At 35.2% G+C, this 23,191-nt stretch overlaps 2 protein-coding genes across 2 annotated transcripts in view; both read left to right on the forward strand.

Annotated features, from left to right (window-relative positions):
* ADAMTS19 (ADAM metallopeptidase with thrombospondin type 1 motif 19) overlaps nucleotides 1-11,146 on the forward strand; it is a 103,629-nt gene extending 92,483 nt beyond the window's left edge. Inside the window, exons 20-23 of the mRNA XM_015815259.2 lie at nucleotides 1,920-2,124; nucleotides 3,308-3,460; nucleotides 8,124-8,301; nucleotides 9,657-11,146. Coding sequence (XP_015670745.2) covers nucleotides 1,920-2,124; nucleotides 3,308-3,460; nucleotides 8,124-8,301; nucleotides 9,657-9,808 — 688 coding nt within the window. The 3' untranslated portion in view covers nucleotides 9,809-11,146. The remainder of the gene's footprint in view (nucleotides 1-1,919; nucleotides 2,125-3,307; nucleotides 3,461-8,123; nucleotides 8,302-9,656) is intronic.
* Nucleotides 11,147-14,571: 3,425 nt separating this feature from the next.
* Nucleotides 14,572-21,951, forward strand: MINAR2 (membrane integral NOTCH2 associated receptor 2). The gene is made up of 3 exons (XM_015815260.1): nucleotides 14,572-14,733; nucleotides 18,901-19,143; nucleotides 21,775-21,951. The coding sequence occupies exons 1-3, from the start codon at nucleotides 14,572-14,574 to the stop codon at nucleotides 21,949-21,951; spliced, it is 582 nt and encodes a 193-aa protein (XP_015670746.1).
* The last annotated feature ends 1,240 nt before the right edge of the window (nucleotides 21,952-23,191 follow it).

A 23,191-nucleotide genomic window follows, 5' to 3' on the forward strand; every position in this document is an offset into this window, starting at 1 on the left:
CCCAGAGATCCGGGTCATTCCGGATCTCCCCTCCTTCCGCCGCGCCCTCAAGACATGGCTATTCCAGCTAGCGGGGCTGGCCTGAGGGGTATTTTAGATTGGATTTTAATTTGATTTTATATTGGGTGTTAACAAAATTTTAAATGAAACGGCAAAATTAATATTTCTTTTAATTATATTTTTAAAACGGTGTTTGTAGGGTTTTTATCTGTTTTTAGCTTGCTGTAAGCCGCCCTGGGTCCGTCAGGAGAAGGGCGGGGTATAAATCTAATAAAATCAAAATCAAAATCAAATCAAACTCATAGTTGTGGGATATTCTCTTTGACATTGAATGGATAATGGATGCCTCTGTCTAAAAAATTAAGCAAGGAAGTGATACATAGGAAGCGAAAATGGGGAGAGGCTACTTGTGACATGTAAATTTCCAACCATAATTATCAGATTGTGACTATTAATCTCTTCTTTCTGTGATTTTATGGAACAAAAAGTACTAGATATTATATATCTGTTATATATCATATATCTAGTTATGTATATTAGAAGTTCAAGAATGATGATCTGATTTTCAAAAGGATGCAGTTAATTAGTTAAACTATATATTTATAATAGTGATAATTAACAAAATAGATACACTAAGATTTTTAAAGCAATTCGTTTCAGCTTTCAACTTCTCCACTGTTCTTTTATCAAAAGAAAACATAATGTAGACTGTGAGAAATATAATTAGATAATTCAAATTATCTGCATCAGGAGAACAAAAAGATTAATAGTAATCAGTGATGGTTAACACAATACTAAATTGGAGTCATTACTAGAGATAATGCTTGCGTGTTTATGTTGGATAGCTTTGTAGATTTTGGAAAAGTTAGCAAATCACAAATAATTAAACAGAATGTTAGGAATGGTGCTAGGTTAAGATAATAGAAATAGAAACCTGTATTATCCCATATATCAAATCAAATAGCAGATAAAAGTATTTTTAGGTGCATGAACAGGCAAGGAGGAGATTAAATATCATATTCTTGTCTTCTTGTCATGTTTCTCCCATAATTTCACTTTTTCAATTGTAGAACACATTTTCTTCTTTCCACTGAAAGTAAACAGTGCTAATTTTAAGAAAGACTACATAAAAGTAACCAACATGACTTTAGTTTCCTTTCTTATTCCATGTATACATAAGATTTTAATTTAAAAACAGAACCTAGTTGGATAAATTTTTATTTCACTTTTTTTTAATGAAGATAGCCAGAGAGATTAATCATATTAAAGTGAAAGGATTTAGCTCTACTTCCAGCCATCTTCCTGAAAAATTCACTCATTTGAAGTTGGCATTTCTATCCATAGACATCTCCATTGGTACTAATAGATTATTTCCTAATAACGAAAATATCAGCTTCAAAGTAAAGAATTCAGAAGGAGAAAAAAAAGCTACATTTTAAATTTCCTCCTGATATTATTTGCATTTTCAAAGTACTGCTTAAATGCAAATATGTATCCTTTCATGACATATAGTTTCTGGTATTGTTAAACTACTGAAACTCTCACATATTTCATTAATATTTCCCTCAAGATAGGTTGGTGTGGGATTTTTTTAGACTTAATGTGCAATTTTATAATAATGCTAATAAATCATTTCTATAACGCATGAAATATCACTATACTTTGGCTTAAGTTTGACAGAAATAGTATTGTATAAAACATTCAGTACCAAGAAATCAAACGAAGAAGACTGTCATTTCATAGGTTAAAGGACTGCTATATTAGTAGTGCTCAACAAGGATTTACAAAAAATTGAATTAACCAAGATCAATTAAAATGCATTTTAAAATCAAGCAGAACTAGAAAATATTTTGAAGATTATTTTGGCTTGAAAATCTAACTAAATGCCAATTCATGATTTTTTCCCCCTTTTTCTTTAGGTGGATGATGACTGAGTGGACTTCATGCTCAAGGACATGTGGGAAAGGGACACAGAATAGGCAGGTGGCCTGTACTCAGCAACTGAGAAATGGAACCCTGATCAGAGCCCGAGAGAGAGACTGTCTTGGCCCTAAGCCTACTTCAACACAGCGCTGTGAAGGCCAGGACTGCATGACAGTGTGGGAAGCTGGCGTGTGGTCAGAGGTGCATGGATTATTTATTTACGTATGGTATTTCTAAGCTATCGCTCATCCAATTTATTACAAGACAGTTGTCATAAACTTAAGAAATAATTTATTTCTATTGGTTCTAGTGTGTTGGAATAAAACAATATTCTATACCAAGATAAAGTATAACAAAATACTTAAAATGTCAGGGCAAGTATAAAAAGCTTCATGTGGTGATGAAAAAGATTCATTGTCAGTGTCAGCTAAGCATTCTTTAAAAGGGCATTCCCTACTCAGTACATTTTATTTCAGGTAAGGTCACAAGTAGCATACCAGCCAAAGCTGGCAAAGGCCACTCCTGACAATGTATTCTACCTGTCCCCAGAGCAAAAGTTCTGAGTCCGGGAGACCCCTCCAGAATTGATCCTGCTCTCTCTGATGGCACAATGCCATTTGGGAATCAAGAATGGGACAATCCTGGAGACAGAAGGCTTTTGAATTAATCGATACTCTGACCTATTTGGGTTGCATCGAATCCAGACATTGAAAACCACCAGTCATTCCACCAATGGGCCCAGGCTTGATGATCTACAACTGGGTTTCATCAGCCTATTGATCATACCATATCTAAATTTATGGTTTATTTATCCCAGAGTTTTTGTGTAAATGTTATTCAGAATAGATGTCAGGCCCAGTCCAGGAATCACAGAACAATCCTGTCAAAGTTCAGCTCTTTATTTGTCCACACCATATAGACCAAATTGTTCTAGATTAAAAACTATATTGTTATAACCTTAGCAGGTATACTCTAGAAGATTCTAGACAATGGCTATGCTAAGTCTCTTCCTCACCACAATCTATTCTGCTCATGTAGGATTAGAATAACCGTGATGAAGCCTGGGAATATTCCCAACTCCCAACCTTTGCAAGAAGCTCCAAAGGATACACGGGTCACCTAAGAAGCATGGGATATTTGCTCCCTCGTTCACATATTTATTTATTTATTTGCTTTATTTAAGTGCCTGAAACCAGCCAGTGTCTATGTGACTTACAGAAACTATGTCGGAAACTATGTACTAAGAACAGGATAGAAATCAGGGCTGTGTATCAGCTTTACAATGCTGGTTTTGGGTGATATGTGTAAAAATTATGGGAGCTGCAGCTCCAACAGGTTGGGGATGCTGGTGAAAGATCTGAATCATGTTTCCATCTTCCTACAGTGCTCTGTAAAATGTGGCAAAGGCATACGGCATCGGACTGTAAGGTGCACCAACCCTCGGAAGAAATGTGTTTTGTCCACAAGACCCAGAGAATCAGAAGATTGTGAAGATTATTCCAAATGTTACATCTGGAGAATGGGAGACTGGTCCAAGGTACAATATGTTTTTTTATGAAATTGTCAGTACTAGACTTTGCCAAATACCGTGCAATGTATTTTTAGTGAAGGAGAAAGCACGAATAAAAGAAAAATGAGAAAAAAACATAAGATTATAATACTGATGTATTCTGATTTAACCATAAAAACAAATTTAAATGTACTGTATACAGTATACTAGAGTTATGAATGTCCTTCAGAAGAGGCGTTTGAAAACATGGAAGAACTATTCAGTTAGCATTTTTTCAAATAGTTAAATCAGCTGTGTCTTTTTTCCAACCTTGTGTAGCTTCTTCAGAAACCCGACATACGAAGAATTTGCACAGGCCTAGCATAGATTTATTCTTTACTGATTATTGTTGGTATAAACTTTCTGTTTATTTCGCCATTGTGTTTTTCAACTCCTTATTGTCAGCTTGTTTGTTCATACCTTGTGTGTCTGTGATTTCAGTGGACCGAGACAGGATAATCATAGAATCACAATTACAGAATTAGAAAAGAAATTGAGTGTGCCAAAACATTACGGGGAATATTTTTTTATGTTGCCAGACCTTGGAGAAAAATTACTAAAGAAATAAATCTTTGTGTGTTCAGATGGGGAAACACCAACTCTTAGAACATACAACACAGACCAATATGAGATGTATATATAGAAAAACAGAATAATATGAATTTTACACACTCAAAATATGTGGTGGAGTCATGGAGAACCTATAAAACAATTCAGAGTGGCAGGAGACTATAAATACTACTCCCTGTTCTCTGTGAGTGCTGACAGAAAATTTACCAGTCCCTACGACTTTAGTTGAATAGAAATGACAATTGCATAGCTCTTCTCTAGATCTGATAGTTAATTCTTTAACATACAGATAGCCTTGTACAGCTACCATAATCGGGACAAGCAACTCGGTCATTAAGTAAATCTGTTGCTAAATGAAACCACGACTGTGGTTATGATCTTACTTCCCTCCTTTACAAACCTGTGAAGGTGGTAAATGCGAGGATTGGTCTCAAAGTTATTTTTTCATCACTGTTGTAACTGATCGCTAAATGAGGCAGTCATTAAATGAGGACTACCTGCATGGGTACAAGCATATAACTCAGACCTCAAGTTCATTTCACAGTACGTCGCAAAACACAAAAAGAAAACAACCATGGTGATTTTATTGTTAAGTTCTAATATTTGCATTTGTTCTGGACACAACTGCAAAAGATTTAAAAAATTAATTTCAGCACTGCTCTGGCTACCCCTGAATATTAAAAATGGTCTCTAGATTCATATCCCTGAAATAGGGTCCGAGTACCCAAAGGTCATCTTGGAACAGCTTTTATATTTAGTAATATTTTATAGCTGTATAAGTACATCTGGTTGTATAATAGGTTTCAAGTCCTGGTTTGTATCCCAGGCTCTCTAAAGGCTAGCCAATATTGCATGTGTTTCATTTTACAAAGTATTCTGTGATTTGTTTTTTTTAAAAAAAGACAATGACTGATGGTAATAATTGTATTCTGGCATAATGATCTAAGTGGAAATTACATTGTATGTAATTAGTGTAGACTAGTTTTCAGTCTTACAGAAAATCTTATTAATAAATGCTGTTCATGTCAATTGGGAAACAAGTATCAAAGCAGCTTCCTGCCTATAAAAATCAGATTTTCATTATTGCCTCAGATGTATTTAGTTTCCTTTTGCAAAATAAGCCTTAAATTATATGTAGAATAGTATTTTTTTACTTTGAAAAACAAAAAAAAGTTTTAGTTAAATTTCCAAGTTGTGGACTTGGAAATTTAAATACTTATCAAAAGTATTTGTACAGATTCAGAAAAATGATAATGGGGATTCAGAACGTGCATGTGACAGAGACTAGACGAGAGTGGGGATTGTTAGCTTCCTGTTAGAAGAAAGAAACAGTGTTAACAAGTCATATGTATTATACATTTATGTAATCTAGAAAAATCCTTCTCCCTAGTCTGATTTGCAGTGAATAATAACAGTTGGTTATCCTGCTTAGTAAGTTTTAGAAGCCTGGACAAACTAAATGTGCTTTTAAAATCTATTCTGCTGCATAAAGCAGATTCTTTTCTTGTTTATGTTTAAGATATATCAATAATCTATAACTTTTAAGGTCCTGATCTAGTTGAGTTCAGGAGATCGCTGATGGTCTCCAACAAGACTTTATTCCCCCCCCCCTTATGTTCTCTGTGTTTTGGAATAGGTGATTTGTAGTTTTTAACTAAAGCAATCATTTGTTCTTGGAACAAATTGTCCAAACCTCTGTTGTTAACAGTAGTACAGATTTTCACTCTCAATTGAAGCTTTTTATGAAGCTCAGCAGTGATTGCAAACTATTATAGCTGAAGAAGACAGTTTAAATGCTATTCTTTGGCAGGGGCAGCTTCTTCCTTAATTTTTCCAGAGACCTGCTGGAAGAAACTATGATATTACATAATGTCCTCAGCTTTTAATCTAAGCCAGGGGTGTCAAACTGCCGGCTCGCCGGTTTCATCATACTGAAGCCGCGCCCATCCCTTTGCCGGCAATGCAAAAAGAGTCGCAATATGTCGCGACACGTCATGTGACATGGCAAGTTTGACACCCATGATCTAAGCATTTTGTACTTGTTTCAAAATATAGTCTTTGGAAAATTCAGCAACGAAGGAATCTCAAGTAACATTTGTGTGCTCCAAGTTGAAACATTTCATATTATCTCCATGTGATTAGTAGTAAATAAAAACTGAAATAGGTTATATTGCTTTTGCAAGAACACACCAAAACCTGCATGTTTTTCTGTCATCACCTTCTTTGTGGAATATTCTTTTTTGTATTCTTTGACAAAAATACTCTGCTTGGATTGTTGCTTAGATAGGTTTTTAAAACATTTAATGCTGCATGTAGAGGTGCAGAGTAAAAATGTTTGTGTTTATTAGTGACTTCTGGTTTGTCATCGCATTTGGAAATTAGTTGAAAATAAGGATGTTATACTGTATTATTAACTAGATGATGTAAGATGGTGGGAAATAGAATATACTCAAATAGATAAGATGTGTATCTTGAATATTAGACTTTGTTATGAATTGAGATGAAGGAAACTTTGGTTACCTAAAACTTGGAAATTATAAATATCAAATGTTAAATTTAAATATTGATGGGAAACTAAAAATTGGGAAACTAACAACAGGACATTGATTGTCTATAAAGATTGAATGTTAAAGCAACAAGGATATGTATAAGCTAAAAATTTATTGATAAATGTAACAATGCTATTTTTACTTAACTGATATAATAAGAACTACGGTATATTAGTTCAAATACGAGACAGTAGATATTAAAGAAAAAAGAAAGGAAGTATTTGATGTGGTAGCTTGAGATTTGTACTAGAGATTTTTGTATGTTACTGAATTATCGATTAACCCAGCCACCACGTTGCTTTTTAAATACTTAAATGTAAAATTAGAAAATTAATAAAATATTACAAAAAAATGTTTGTGTTTATTAGATATTTTTCCAGCCCAGATAGGATACCCCTGGCTGGAACCATTTTCCAGTCCAGATAAGGTAACCTTGTCTATATAATTATTATTTGCTAATCAAGAGCAGTTAAAAGCAGTTCACATTATGAGGTATATGGTTTTCACATGTAACAATGTATTCTGAATTTGAAATGATTTAATGAAACCACATGTGACCTACTTAAAATGTACTGTAAAGAAAGGTATGTTTAGGCACAAGGTATGTTACACATTACAAAAATGTTCTTCTTTATATCAAATTCTTTTAAGCTGGCAACTTGTCTTGCAGTTGACACCAACTTAAAAGGCTTGATATTTACCAGAGAGCAGAAAATTGATGAAAAGCCACACAGACTTTCCTGAGGATTCTATGTATGCAATAAACCTGCAGATTGCCACCATATTATAGGGACTAGAGTGGCTGACAGCAGTTCTACAGTTTTTCATAAAAGAATTGAATTTAGTCTGTTTGTGTAATGCACAATGATGATTTTCTATCTGGATTTTATGGTGTGGTAATGCCATAGTGTCTAAGTTCACACTGGATTTAGTAAGGTTTTGTTCCATTAAACCTTGCTTTCCCAATCTAAAACTGATCCTCTGTAAATGTTTAGGGGATCCCACTTGCTGATCAGTCCTACTTCCTTGATAGTGAGTCTTTGGAATATGAAGGTTTTGGCACTGAAAAATTTATTTTGATATTGAAGTGACTTGCAATTGAGTGAATAAATGCCAACTACAATTCTGTGGGTGTTCTTCCAGAATTTGTACTTCTGTCACCAAAGAAAAAAGTGAATTGATATGCCATTTTTATGTACACCTTTGCATAAAATTGTGTTTGGGGAAATACATTTATGACTTCCAAAGTGATAAAACAGGATCATTCCTGTTTCAAATTGTTAAGCCACAACTTCATTCAACTTAGGTGTTCCACATTCCATTTTATATTTACTTATTCCATCCACGATGAAATAGCAACCATGATACTGTGCCCGATATAATAGAGATCATGTTATTTTTCTGATTGTTTTATATCTGTTCTTAATAATATAATTTCCATTTCTTAATATCTAGATTGAGGTAGATTTAATTTTTTGGGCAAAAAAAAAATACATTTTTCCTTATGTAAGTGTATCTTGTATTCTTTGAAGTGTTCTATCACCTGTGGAAAAGGAATGCAGTCACGGGTCATCCAGTGCATGCACAAGATCACAGGAAGGCATGGCAGTGAATGTTTCTCCTCTGAAAAGCCTGCAGCCTACAGACCTTGCCACCTGCAGCCCTGCAATGAAAAAATTAATGTGAACACAATTACATCACCTAGATTGGGTAAGTGACTGCAAAGGTCATATGAAGATGCCTATTCTGGTTTGGTCCTGCGATTTTCAAGTTATGTTTATCTGGCTCCTAAGATCAAAATTCTGGCTTCTTTTTACCTCAACTGTGAAAGAAATATTAAGTCTATGTTCCAGATAACCCATATAGTATGCTTATGACACAGAGACTATATTGTAGATCAATATAGTCTCTGTGCCATAAGCATACTATATGTGAACTATTTAAGAATTATAAATGTACCATATACAGAATCATCCTTATAACAGTCTAGATTTAAGAGGCTCCTATATTGTTCTCTCCCCAGTCTAGTAGGTGATAGGTACTTTTGGATTCAGAAGCAAAACCCACATACAGTAAGTATGAGTGTTAAGGAATATTTATTTATACCAGGTGGCAATGAGACCATCACAAAGTTTTTAGTTGAAAATAAGAACTATTCATCCTCCTCTATACATATGTCTCATGCAGAAGACAAGACAAAAGAGAGTATAACCTTTTACTAACTAACATAAATCCTTGCTTAATTTTGTATTATGTACTCAACAGTTACATGGAAATGTAAATTCTGCATACTGTGCACCTAAGGGAAAGAGGTATATACCACTATCCAATTCTTCTTTGCCAATCTTATGGTGAAACCACTATCATTACAGTTCCTTAGATAGGTGATAATATACAAAGATTCTAATAGAGACTTTTCAAAAATGGTCATCTGTTTTTTGCAGCAAATGTTTAGAAGCTAGTCTAGATGGTGTTAAGTGATACTGAATCCTAATAATTTGCTTAAAAAATTAGCCTTTGTTTCTACATTTCTAAAACTGTTTTTATATTTTAGTTGTATTTCATTCTTAGCTTGTTGTTTCATAACATGTTATCAAGTACATTTAAAAAATTAAATTAAATAAATGACTTTTTCTGTCCAGCTTGTAAGGACTACCTACTTTGCAAATGACAGATCTCTTGGGATCTTGCATGCTATGAAACAAAGCAATAATGTCCCATCTCAATTCTAGAACCAGATGTTTTTGGAAAATAAAAAATAGCTATAGCCCAATGTTGTGTTCAGAACTGTGCCCACCTGCCTATAAAAAACAAGGCTAATAACTAAGGCAGCTAAAACATCAGAGAGCAGGATGTTATGAACACATCCTTATCTATTTTATTTAATTGATTTTATTGATCTAAATATGTTTTTGTAATTAGGCATGCTTACCATAACAGCTATTTTCTGAAAATGCCCATAATATTCTCTTAAAATTTCAGATGTGCAAACCAACCAGAAAGGTTGAATATTCCTATGTGATATAGAGCCATAGTGATATCTGTGATTCTGTTTTATTTCTCAGCTGCCTTAACATTCAAGTGTCTTGGAGACCAATGGACTGTATATTGCAGAGTGATACGAGAGAAGAACCTGTGTCAGGACATGAGATGGTATCAACGTTGCTGTGAAACATGCAGGGACTTTTATGCACAGAAGATGCAGCAGAGGAGTTGACCCGTAGCAGGCAGGCTCGTGGGCTCTCAGCTTTTCACAATCACATTATTTATAAACTCACACACATTTCCTCAAACCAAATATATCAGATTACATATAATTTAATCAAAGTAATTTATTTTTGCCTGCGCAGACATTTAAAAAAAATGGTTAAATAGCTTTTGTTTGGGTTTTATGATCAGAGTTTCCATAATTAAATTTTATATGAATTATTTTGGATACATTTATGAGACTTTTTCTAAAAATACTATTTTAAATGTTTATATTCAACAAGGTAAGCAACTATTTTGGCATCCTTGCTATTCAAAAGAGAAGTAGTGCAGTACTACAGATAGATAAGTTTGCTAGTCTTGTTCACTTGAAATCAAAGGCACTTAAGCCTATTAAACTGCTTACTGCATTGGATAATAAGCTATCATACTACCCTGAATTTATTTTCTATTTAGATGAATAGTTTTTTCTGTACTGTATATGGAAATGAAGTCATCTTTATTTTTATTTTGTTTATATGTTGGTGCTCAGAGTCAGATTGACTCCAGAAATTTTGCAGCAGGTTTTGGAACTCCATTCATACTTTGTAAAGGGCCATATATAACACAAACTGTTCTTGGAAATGTATTTATGTAGCAAGTGTAACACTTGACTCAGCACATCCATGAATATAGCCAGTTTCTTAAGCTACATTTTCATCGTTGTTCCACCAAAATAATCACAAGAGTTAATTCTAGGAAGTTGTGGGTAATTTTCATCAACCCTCTGTATCATTTTATATATTTTCTGTATAAATGTACTCTGGAAATTGTTGGAACGCCTTAAGTTGGTAAGAGCTGTGTGTGCCCTTAGAAACGTACTATAGGAAATTATCTACTGTAATTTATAAATCTTTATATCAAAATTAGACAAACATGGCAAAGTAGGCATTTTAATCATGTGAACATATACTTGAACACAAGTATTGAAGCAGTTAAACACTGTAAAGATTTACACTGAATCTCTGTTGCACTCCTTTATGTAATGTAGAAAAACACCTTTATGAACCTTGGAACATCTTTTAAAAGAAGTCTGTGCTGTTTTAACATGTCATTTGCTTTTAAGTATACCAAGCAAAAGGCCGGTGGCTAACTTGCAATGTTCACATGTAATTTTGGGGAAATTTCTTTTACCAGTGGGAGGAACCTAATGCTTACGATGAATCAGGCTACATTTTCAGGTTTTTTTAAAAAAAACTTATAAGATACTTCTGTGATAAATTGTTTCATTACAAAAAAGTTATTAAAAATACACTTTTACAATTTTGTGAAATGTGAAGAAAACACTTTCCTTTTGAAATTTTGTACATAACTCACTTGATTTTTATATTTTCAATAAATATAATTAGAGATGTATAAATATATATTTTTATAAATTCCATTTATATACCTTTTCTTATTCCTTAACATCTGTTTTCGGTTCATAATAAAATCAGGACAGGGAGGGAAAAAAAGCAGACACTGAACAGCAGAAGCTGCCTTACTTTGAGTTATACTAGTGGTTCAGACACAGAATTAATTCCAGAATTGACTGGAAATAATTACCGAAAAACTATAGAAAATTTTACTTTCCAACCATGTGTATGTAAGATCTTTCTCTATTATTGTGTTAAAGTGCTATCCACTGATCTTTAAATGAACTGAAAACTAAGCAGCATGAAATTTGCTGCCTCTGTTGCTGATAAATACCCTGCCTATATTGCATCTCTCATGAGTCAAACCCAGCAGTGCTGTCCTGGTTATGAGTGTGCAGCACCTGATACACAAAACAATTGTTGATTCTTCTAGTTACCCTTTTTTCTCCCTCTGAACCATGTCACTACCTGATAAGAAAATCAGAATTTCCAAATCACAACGCTGCCATAAAAATGGGGCAAATCTGATAGTAGGACTTTGATGTCTTTAGACTCCTTCCCTTCTTCTTGTACCCCATTCTGTAATAGCCCGTTGAATAAAACAAACACAAAGCTATCCAGGTCATGAAAGGAGCTGAGTTACACAACCCACTATTCTTTAAAATATCTCCTTGCCTTTCTTTCATATACTGTAGGTAACATATGGCAACTTCTAGATTCCTCCATGTTCTGTTCAGGGCTTCATTTTGGAACAAGAGGTTGGTCCCATCATTTCAGTATTGTACTGCTTCAGGCTATTATGCAATTTCACTATTATGCAATTTCATACCCCCCACCCCATTCCCAAGTAATTGTCTTCACGTTTCATACACTGCTATGTATGGTTCTAGGAAAACAATTTCAGGATGGTATCTACAACACCGCCTGGGGACTAGAGGCAAAAATTTTGTATGCCCATATCAGTCTGAACCTGGTAATAAATGCATTGAGCTCATCTCCCGACTTCAATTCTGACTTATTGGATGGCCAAAATCTAGCAGATTTTATTCACATTGCATTTATTGTTGGATGCTGTCATCTTAGTAGAGAAAATATTTGCGATAGTGGCAAATATCTGTAGCTCGGGTGTAGGATGAGGGTGAAGGTTTGTTCTCTGAACTTGTGGGTTAGGTCAATGACATCTCCTAAATTCCACTGAAGATGTTACCTAGCCTGGTAACGAAACGTTCGGAAACCAACCCACATGAGAAAATATTGTGTATTGTGAGTACAGTTAAGGTTGTCTTGATCCTTTCTTGCTCATGACATGGAATGAAATGAAGGCATTGTGTGGCAGAAAAATGTCACAGAGGCATGTTGGTTACCATGGTTGGTGCAGTTGGCAAAAGGATTATAGATGATTCTGCAAGCAAAACCTATCCTAAACTACGTTTGTCTCATGTCATATAAAACTTTAATGTCTAAGTATTTTATTTATGTATATGGTACCACTCAAGTCCAATGACTCTGAGTGGTTTAGAAAAAAAACCCACTGTAAAACAAGATAGCAACCTTGAAAGAGGCTGGACCTATCCTAACCAAAGCCATAAACCAGCGATTCTCAACCTATGGGTCGCGACCCCATCTGGGGTCGATCGACCATTTCACGGGGGTCTCCAAGCAAGGCTGTCCGCCATTTTTTTTGTCCGCCATTTTTTTCCCCCTTTTCCGGTGGGTGCCTTACCTCCCTTGGGCTGGGCCAGCTGGTGGTCGGTCTGCTCCGTCTCAGAATGCACGGCGCTCCTGGGCAGGGAAAGTCCTTGACTTACGACCAGTTGGGTAGTCCTTGACTTACGACCGGTTTAGTCCTCGACTTACGACCGGTTTAGTCCTCGGCTTACGACCGGTTGGGGGTCGCGGCATTAAAAAGGTTGAGAACCACTGCCATAAACAAAGATCCAGGTCTTCAAAGCCCTCCAAAACAGCAGCAGGGTGAAAGCCATCTGGATCTCAGAGGGAAGTTCATTCTATAGGCCAGAGAAGGTGTGTTTCCTGGGTCTTTGTAAATGGCAATGCTTAATCAAAGTCTGTAGTACAACTAGAGATAAGTGTCTCTCAGGTAGCCAGGACTTACATCATTTCGATTTGTTTTTTTCAATGTGAGAACAGGTCAGTGATATCAAAATAACAGGCATTTTTATATGTGTGCAAGATGATCCGTGATAGAAGGGATCACCAAATCATCCCCACAACTGGTTTATTTGTCCTAAGACAAACTTTTAATCTCTACCAAAAGGAAGCATTAATTACTGGTTTCCTTTTTGGGGCCAGAGCAACCATTGATTTGTTTGTTTGTTTTATTTATTAAATTCTAATGAAGATTTGTTCTGGCTTCAAGAAGAACTCAGCAACCAAGCATTCACAACCACTAAAAGGAATATTCAGGAGATTTGTACTCATAACAGCAGGTTTTTTAAAACCATGCATGAATAAGCCTATAATTTTGCTAACTATTGAATACAGTTTACTGTATGTGCTCTCGTCTGTGGGAAGAAGCATGCTTATTTATATTGTGTGAAATTATTTTAATCCTGCTCCTGGTTGTGAAAAAGCAGTTAGCCACGCAAAAGTTAGCTCCATATAAAAGAGAAGCCTAAAATAAGGAATATAAATATACATAATAAAAATCTATTTTGTTTCTCACTGCAACTGCCCTATGTTGCAACCCAATGATCAGAACAGTCCGGTGCTTAGAAAAAACATGGAAAAGGAAAGGTGACTGGCCATCTTCAAGCATATGTTGAAAGCAACACGAAAAACGTCACCAAATGCCTGTTATATAATTTAATCATACAAATATTAAAACTGTGTTTTTCCAGTAGGATCTGGCAATGTGTTGTTGCATTAGATGGTGCAGTGCATTTGTTCTATGACTCCTCCTCTCCCAAAGCTATATTAGTCCTAATAAGGAACTCTCTTTGGAGAGCTATTTAGTTTCCATCTTATAGAAAGGTTATATGCCATGTCAGTTTGCAATCTGGATTACATCAAAATCATGCTGCAAATCAAAGTGTTCCCCCCTGCTTGCATCGTTTCTACTTAAATTGACTTGAGTTTACTTGTCTTAAATTATTAAACCTTAAAATGCTACATAAAAATACTGTTGCTGTAGATTCAAATCATGCACACAGGTACTGATAATCACATTTGATGGACCCCTTCATAGCTTTCCCTGCAATTTGCGCAGGCATTAGGAAATGAGTTTGCTTGGCATCCAAGACAGCCAGATACAATTTCAAGTATCAGAAAAGCCCTATCTTTGTTCACTTAATTAATTATTGAAAGCAAAACTAGCTGCCGAGAAGAGTAACTCAGTTACACTAAAAGGTAAGGGAGAAAGATGGATTTCTCTGCATTGCCAAATAACAACAACCCTGATAAATTCCTTCAGCTAGAAGTGAAGTCCTTAGCAAAAACATCAGTCTTTTTACAAACCTGGTTGGCAAATTTTCCAGAACCTTTTCCTGAAGAACAGAAGTGGCACAATCGAGTCTATTCACAGGTAAGCAGCTTAAGTTCCAGACTTGGTTCTAACTTGACATAATGAGGCACTATATTCAAGGAAGCAGAATTTCCAAACTTTTGGCAATTATTGTGCACACTTCTTTTGCCCAGCATTACTTTTGTGCTTTGTCAAGAGTTCAATATCCAAGGCAATAGTGTCACACAATATTTTATATTTAATCTAAGGGAAACAAAAGTGAGGAACTGTTTTGTTCCTCAGTTGCTACAAAATAATAATCGTCTGTTTCTTCTTTTTCCCCTCTGTTTTCACCCTGACAGTATTATTTTGGGTGAAGAAGTATTTTAAATTAGTAGCGGAAAGAAAAGTTGTGCCAAAGTAGAGGGTTTGGTGGTTAAGGTATTGTTTAGCTGTCTTACTTGAATTGGATGAGTCCTGAATCCTGCTTTTAAAAACTTCTCTATGTATGTCCTGAACCCATAATGCTCACTTTTGCAGCCACCACTGTGATCTTTTGTTGTTCCAATACTTGGCTCACTGCTGAATCCAGTACATAAAGCAGAGGAACAAGATCTCCTGCTATGTGTTAAGGGCCATCAAAAACAACTTAAGCATTTATAATGCATACAATGAAAGATCCTCTAGAGTGCATATAAAGTGAAACTTTCCATTTACAATAAGTATGTTGGCATCTTGTCTTTGCCTGTCATATTTTCATGGATCTTATTCAACAGCAAGGCACTGGTTCTACTCTTTTGACTTAACTCTACTTTTTTTTAAAGACCTGAACAAACAGCTGGATGTTAATTTTTTTATGGAATCTTAAATACAAAGGAACTCAAAAGAGTTATTTGCTTGCTTTGTTTTTTACTCCAGCAATCCTGCCTGCAGTCTCAAAATTTTGTAGCATCCCATAATGCCTAATACTGTAATTGTAACTTGTTTCTATTTTATCACAAGATGCAGACTTAATTATTATTTTTTGTCTATTTTTCCTCTCATAATACCTCCCATCTACCTTTTGTAATATCTTGTCTGAAGGTTTGCATATTGTTCAGGAGCTTAAGTTGGCCTATTAAAGGTATTATCCTAATCATTAAAAAAGAAATGGAAAAAACACTACTAAGCATCTATACTATATAAATATCAGCCCAATAAAATAGACCGGATTAAAAAAAATCAATGCTATTTAGGTTACTACTTTTATTGTAACAGTTATAGTTAGCGAATCTTGCAAGTCTGAGGGTACTTCCATCACCCTCACTTTATAGAACAGAATAGAATTCTTTATTGGCCAAGTGTGGTTGGACACACAAGAAATTTATCTCTGGTGCATAACCTCTCAGTGTACATGCAGTAATAGTGATAATCGTGATCATAAACAACATGAAATACAATTCATCAGCAATCGTAAAATACAACATTTCATCATCAATCATAAGATGCAACACTTAGTGATAATCATAGAATACTAGCTAAGCAAACAACATAAATCATACTAGGATACTAAAAAACAATATAAATTGTAAGATACCAACAAAGTTATAGTCATAAGAAGATGATAGGTAGGAAAGATGAGGAGTATCATAGTAATACAGCTTTACTCAGTAGTTTGACAGTGTTGTAGGAATTAGTTGTTAAGCAGAGTGATGGCATGGGGGAAAAAACTGTCCTTGTGTCTAATTGTTATGGTTTGCAATGCCCTATAGTGTCGTCTTAAGGGAAGAAGTTTATGCCCAGGATGTGAGGGGTCTGTTAATATTTTCACAGCCCTCTTTCTTGCTTGTGCAGTATACAGGTCCTCAATGGAAGGCAGGCTTCATGTGAACCAGGGAATGGCTTATCTAAGATATTTTTTCAAGTTATTTTCTTGGCCTGTACTAAGGCCTCATTTATCTGACCATTGGGTTGGTAGTGGCTCTTCCTCCTTCAAGGCCATTCCCATGCCCTCTACAAAATATAACTTAAAATAGAAAGATGTCCCAAAATGGATTGTCAAAATTATACATATATTTTAGTAATGGGATTCATTCAGAAGGATTTACTTCAAAATAAATAAGCATGGAATTTTAGCCTAGATTATTTTAAAATCTTTTTTTTACTATTTAAAAATAAAAATAATAATAATATTGCAAGTTCTGGTATTAAACACGATGTATACCATATGTGGAGCAAATGATCAAGGATGAACAATATGCTGGTTTTAGGACAAATGAGGTTAAGGATTTATTAGAATCTGTGTGTTTTGTATAGAAAAGGATGTGAATAATGACCTAGGTCCTGGGGCTCATTAAATCTTGAGGGTAAGCTAGAATTTTTGCCTATGAATTTGTTTTTGAAAAAAAGAGTGGTTTCTTAGAATTCAGTTCCTTACATAAATTGCATATATGAGGCTATAGGGATGTCACAAACACTTCATTACATATTAATATATCCATGTGTGCTTATTTGTTCTTCATCTAAAAGTTTAGTTTATTCACTAGAGAGGTGGAAGTAAAGTATTTATCAACCTGTTACTTCTATTTCAAACCAAAATGTTTTTATCCAATGCTTTATTATCTTACTCTGCCAGATATCAGAGGGTAAAATAAAATAATCCAGAAATAATACTAAAGTTAGCTGAGTTTTCTTCAAATGCTATGCAAAACCATATGCACACAAGTATTTCATCTTATCCAACTATTCTTACATAAATAGAACTTGGAAGCTGAAGCTCTAATAATACAAAAACATTGTTAATATTATAGTAAGATATGGTGATTAGTTTGGAACAAGTTTATTCTTAATTATAGAGTTTCCAAAGACCTTCAAATGTTTTGGCCAAATCAATTTCCCACATTTTAAATGTAAGTATGCCAACAAAAGAGTTATTTTTTATAACCTCGGGCCCTGAACTATAGTTGAAATTACTCCAATGCACATTTACATGTAAAAATAATTAAAGATTTCTCAGAACAAATGCTGTGCAGATGTTTGAGATAAAAAATGGCAAAGTTCTCCAAGAAGTAATAACATCCTAATTTTACTGGGCAAAATGGTGTTATTGCATTGACTTCATACACATGCATGTACAGCTGTATTTGAAATACCATACCAAATATGGGCGACTGCACCTCAACAAAAGAGATGAAACTAGGAACAGGGAATCACAAGTTCCAGTCCAGTCTCAGCCAGTCAAACTATTTGTTAGCATGACCAGCCTCGTGGGTTTGTTAATGCGGCAAAAAAATAAAAGGAGACAGCACTTTGTACGCTGTTCTGAGTTCCTGAAAAAAGGCAAATCCAATCCAATGAATGAATAAATGAATGACAAGGCAGGTCAGTATTATTAGTGAGGCTGGGAGTGTTATGAACCAGAGCTTTTGGATGAAAGGCACGATATAAATGATGAGAAAATTCTGATAATTTATCTGAATACTGTTAAATTTTCCTATAAACACATTATTTTAAAATTATGCACAGACACAAAGTGTTCCAAGAAGATTGTCTCTTGAGTCGCCTTCTTACAGTACAACTTTCAGTGAGGGGATGCAAAGTAGATCTCCCTAGGCTGAGTTTGATTTGGGATGAGAGGATATATAGAAAGAATTGTAGAAAGGGCTACTAAAATACCTGGGGACTTTGAACAGGTCCATTGTGTAATGGTGCTTAAGGCTTTTTTGTTTAGAAAAAAGATACAGAGATACATCATCATCATGGAGATGTGGAGACCCTTGATAGTGTATCAAAGTATGCATGACACAGATAAATATTGGTGAACCCAGGAAGTTCCTTAAACCATTTGGGCAGCCATACTGAGTTCACTGGAAAGGTGACTGCCAAAACATTGCAAAATGATGGAAACTCTGTTCCTGCTAACATGCTTTGTGGAGTACCTCTTAAAATATCTACTTCAGGCACAGCTACTAATTGGTGCTTTGAAGTGTTCGTTCTGCATCATATCTTCATACCAATTTTAATCTGAATACCCTGAGGGATTGTTTTATCATACACAAAGCTTCCCTCTTATTAAGGATTCATTCATATTAGTCCAATGGTTTGACCCAATTACAAGGAGAAAACAGTGGTATTGTTTTCCTTAACAGTATCTTTTCAGTGCCACTGATTGATCATTTCTCTGAAGTAATTTCTCTCAGACTACATCCTGAGCATAAGGTTGGTCTTTAGGGAGCTGAATAATAGCCCTCTTTTGTGTGTGTTTTCTAGAGAGAAAAGAAAAACATCCAGGAACAGCCTGTTTGGCATCTGGCCCCGCTTCACCCAGCAATGATTGACAAAGCTCTTGGAAAGCATGTTACTCCTGTCACTTTGAAATCAACCATCAAAAACAACCCTCTCTATGATGGGGTCCTTGCCGATGATTGTTGGGAGAAAAGGAGACATAAGCCATCATGGACGGTCCAAGATTATGACAGGCATTCCAACTCTAGCCTGCCTTACTATCTAAAGGTACAATTCTTACTACTACAGAAACAATAATATGGGATTTTATGCCATGAGAATTGACAATAAAAATGCACAATACTTAAGGAATAAAAGATAAGAACAAAGCAATATGATAAGCTTGGGAATAGGATATACTATCCATTTATCCTTCTGGAGGTCAAAAGGTTAGTCAAGATGGCCTATCTTTCACATCAAAGGATCTGTCAAAGGAAATGGATAGTGTTTCTCAACATGGCTTTGTAAGATGTCAGGAAGCAAAGGTCTGTTGACAAGACACTGCTCTTCATCATTAGCAACCTGAAAGTATAGCATTACTACTAACTCCTCGATAGTTTATTTAGTATTTAGTTATAACAGTACTTAAAGTATATGTTTAAGAGCAGACAGCAGTGTTTGTGGTTTCTTTTCTGTTTGCTTACATTTAGAGCCAGTTTGGTGTAGTGGTTAAGGCATCAGGCTAGAAACTGGGAGACTGTAAGTTCTAGTCCCATCTTAGGCACAAAGCCAGCAGCTGGGTGACCTTGGGTCAGTCATTTTCTCAGTCCTAGGATGGAGGCAATGACAAGCCATTCCTGAAAAACCTTGTCAGAAAACCTGCAGGGACTTTTTCAGGAGACTCCAAGAATCAGACATGATTGAACAGAAAGAAAAAAAAAGAAATATCAATTTATTTAATTTTGATATTGATTAAATATAAACAAATGGCAATGAAACCACACATAATGCTTTGTGTCCTTGAATATATTTTTGCCTACTGTTGTATGATAATTTCCCCTTCTATTGTCTTACACACTATAAGCTAACAAAAAGATCTGCTTTAAGAATGCAATGTTTACATGTAAGACTGTGGAAGGAAAAATAGATTGAAACACTAGTGTAATATTTCCCTCAGTTTTTACAAATGCTACCAAAATGGATGCAATTTTTGAAATCATTATGGGAGTCCACTCAAATCACCAGGTTTCTTGAAATGGAATCAACAGACATGTAGCTTTTTTCCACATTGGAAAAATGTCATCAAGCAGGAAAGGAAGTTGTATGATTTCTCTAGGTACAAATAGGTTCTTTTGCTTACAAAAGTTTGTTTTATTTGTCTTTAAAATGTTTTGACCTTTGGAAAAGAAAAAGCCTTTTCATCAGCCAGACCATTTACATTTTTTTTCAAGATTTCAAATTTCCTTAGATCTTAATTTCTTATACCATTAAAAAATAAAAACAAGAGAAAGAGAAAGAATTCCATAAAGCAAAAAGAAACAAAGAAACCCAATGCACTGTGTTTAATTATTTTGTTTTAATTGTTGTAACTCATGTGGGAGCACCTAAGCTAAGACTAGTTGTTTCAGTATTTTGCAGATTGATAAAAAATTAACAAAATATCAGTCCTTTACCTCTTTTGGATGGATAAAATATTCCAATAGAAGAGAATATGCATAGCACGGGACTGAATTGTCCTTTGTGGTCTCTTAAGCTGGTTCTTTGTTTTCAGATAATTCATTAGCCAACTAAATAATATCATCAGTACACCTGATAAATATATTTGTTCATCTAACCCAGGATTAGCTACCCATGTCTGATTAATTCCCTGTGCTTGCTCAGCTCTTCCATCATTTTTGTAGTCTTCCCATATGCATCCAGTACAAGCCATGATCACATAATTAAGTTATGATGGTATTGTGCAAAGGATACAAATTCTTCTTCCATGTCAGTTGCATCACGAAGTGCATGTGCATACAATGTACATGTGATATCAATTGTACAAGTTATATCAATTGACCCTTTTCCCCCTGTGGAAGCCCATTCTCTCAAGGTAACACCATCAAAATTCAGTGTGATTTTTTCCCCGTTCTTTTTTTTAAAACAAAAACCAGGTTAATAGCCGCATTAACCTATTTACTGAAGACAGAAATTAAAAGAGATGTGAAAAAAGAGGGTCACCACGGAAAGCATTGCAACATGGGCTATGTTGTTCATAGTTATGAAAAGTCAAACATAGATTATCCAAAAAGGGCAGGGTACAAATTCCAAAAGGCTATCCTATCCACCCCTCCATCTGAAACATCAGGCGGGGAGACAGTCTGATTTTATGCCCATGACTAAATTTGGTTACTAGTATGCAGTATGCTTTGGAAAGGGAGATGTGATTTATTACAGGTAGTCCTTGACTTAACACCAGTTCATTTAGTATCCATTCAAAGTTACAATGGCGCTGGAAAAAAAGTGACTTATGAACTGTTTTCACCCTTATGACCATTGCAGGATCTTCATCAAAATTCAGACGCTTGGCAACTGACTCATATTTATGACGGTTGCCATTTCCCGAGGTCATGTGATCCACCTTTTGCAGCCTTCTGTCAAGCAAAGACAAAGGGGAACCAGATTCACTTAACAAAGGGGAACCAGATTCATTTAACATACTGCTAACTTAACAATTGCAGTGATTCACTTAACACCTGTGGCAAGAAAAGTCATCAAATGGGGCAAAATTCATTTAACAAATGTCTTGCTTAGCAACATAAATTTTGGGTTCAGTTGTGGTCGTAAGCCGAGGACTACCTGCACTAAGTATGCAGTGATACCTCAATTATGTCCAGTCATGGTCCATGCATAAGAAAACTCAAATTAATTTTCTTGTAGGAAAATCCAAATGATTTACAGTACTGGATGGAAGATGTTTACACTCCAGGATACGATACCTTGTTGAAAAAGAAGGAGAGAGAAATTAAACGGTCTAGACACTGTCTTATCATGCTCCTTATATTGCTGGCTGGTACCATGATGGCTGCTGTAGCAGCCTGTATCATGTTGATCTGATGAGCCAAATCCAGCTATTAAAGTTTATTGCACAATACTTTCCTTTTTCTTTTATGTTTCTTTGACTAAGATGTTACTACTGTTAAGATCAGTTAAATAAACCAGCATTGCTTTAATTTAATTCTCATGATTTCAGAAGGAACTAAATGCAACAAACTTGATCTGGGTCCAATTTTCTAATTTGCTTTTAACCAATGATCTACAAAATTTCCTACAGCAGAGCAATCTAAAATCAACAGGTGATGCTGGCTTTAAGTTTACATTTGAGAAAAAACATTGGCTAATGAATCAGTGTAACATATATTACAAACTTTCTTTAGAAGTACTTTGGAATTGAAACTATACTGCAAATGTAAAATGCCCACCTGTCATCTGACTCTAAGGGTATTGATCTGATTCACACATCATGGATTAAAGCTTACTGTGTTATGTGAATCCAAGTACTTGTAGTAAACCAATAGTTGTTTTTTATTTATTTTTTATCAGATTTATATAGCTGTTCATCTCACAAATGTGGCTTTGGACAGAACAGTCAAAATTCTGATATTGATTTTCAACTATTACAAATAAAAATAGAATACAAAATAAATAAAAAGCTGTAGGGGAATGGACCAGTATCCTTCATACTATATAATCATCTTGCTGGTTCTCAATTTCTCTGGGATCCTCAAGCCTGCTTAAAAAAAAAAAATTGAGGAGGTTTGTAAATGCTAATAGTTTGGGACCAACTTTACTTCAGGGGGAAAGATGTTCCACAGAGCAGGTACCACAGTAGAAAAGGTCTGCCTTTTGGGTCTCATCAGATGAAGCACTTTAGCACGCAGGACCTGTAACATATTCCTCCTGCTGGACCTGATGGGAGGGGTTGATCCAACTGAAGAGAGGGGATCCCTCAAATAACTCAGCCCTATGACACGTGGCCTTTAAAGGTCAAAACCAGCACCTTCAAGTGAATCTGGAAGCAGAACAGAGGTGTAACATTTGCTATTCTAGGAGCACCCAAAATTACCCGCACATCTGAATTTTGCACCAGAATGCTTTTCTAGGGCAGCTCCATGTAGAATTTAATAAATATTTCCTCCTCCCTGTCATATATGTGTGTGTGCGTATACACATACCCACACACACATAGACACACACACATAAACACATATGTATGTGTGTATATATGTGTATATAAGTATATATATGTGTGTGTGTCTATGTGTGCATGTGTGTATATGTGTGTATGTATATGTAT

This window comes from Protobothrops mucrosquamatus, unplaced genomic scaffold (genome assembly GCF_001527695.2).
Source record: "Protobothrops mucrosquamatus isolate PMUCROS unplaced genomic scaffold, P.Mucros_1.0 scaffold329, whole genome shotgun sequence".
NCBI lineage: Eukaryota > Metazoa > Chordata > Lepidosauria > Squamata > Viperidae > Protobothrops > Protobothrops mucrosquamatus.

Excerpts from the sequence above, each read along its gene's own strand:
- MINAR2 (XM_015815260.1), top strand. The coding sequence starts at position 14,572 with ATGGATTTCTCTGCATTGCCAAATAACAACAACCCTGATAAATTCCTT. Across the intron at positions 14,734-18,900 it reads ACAATCGAGTCTATTCACAG|AGAGAAAAGAAAAACATCCA; the intron begins GTAAGCAGCTTA and ends TGTGTTTTCTAG. Across the intron at positions 19,144-21,774 it reads GCCTGCCTTACTATCTAAAG|GAAAATCCAAATGATTTACA; the intron begins GTACAATTCTTA and ends ATTTTCTTGTAG.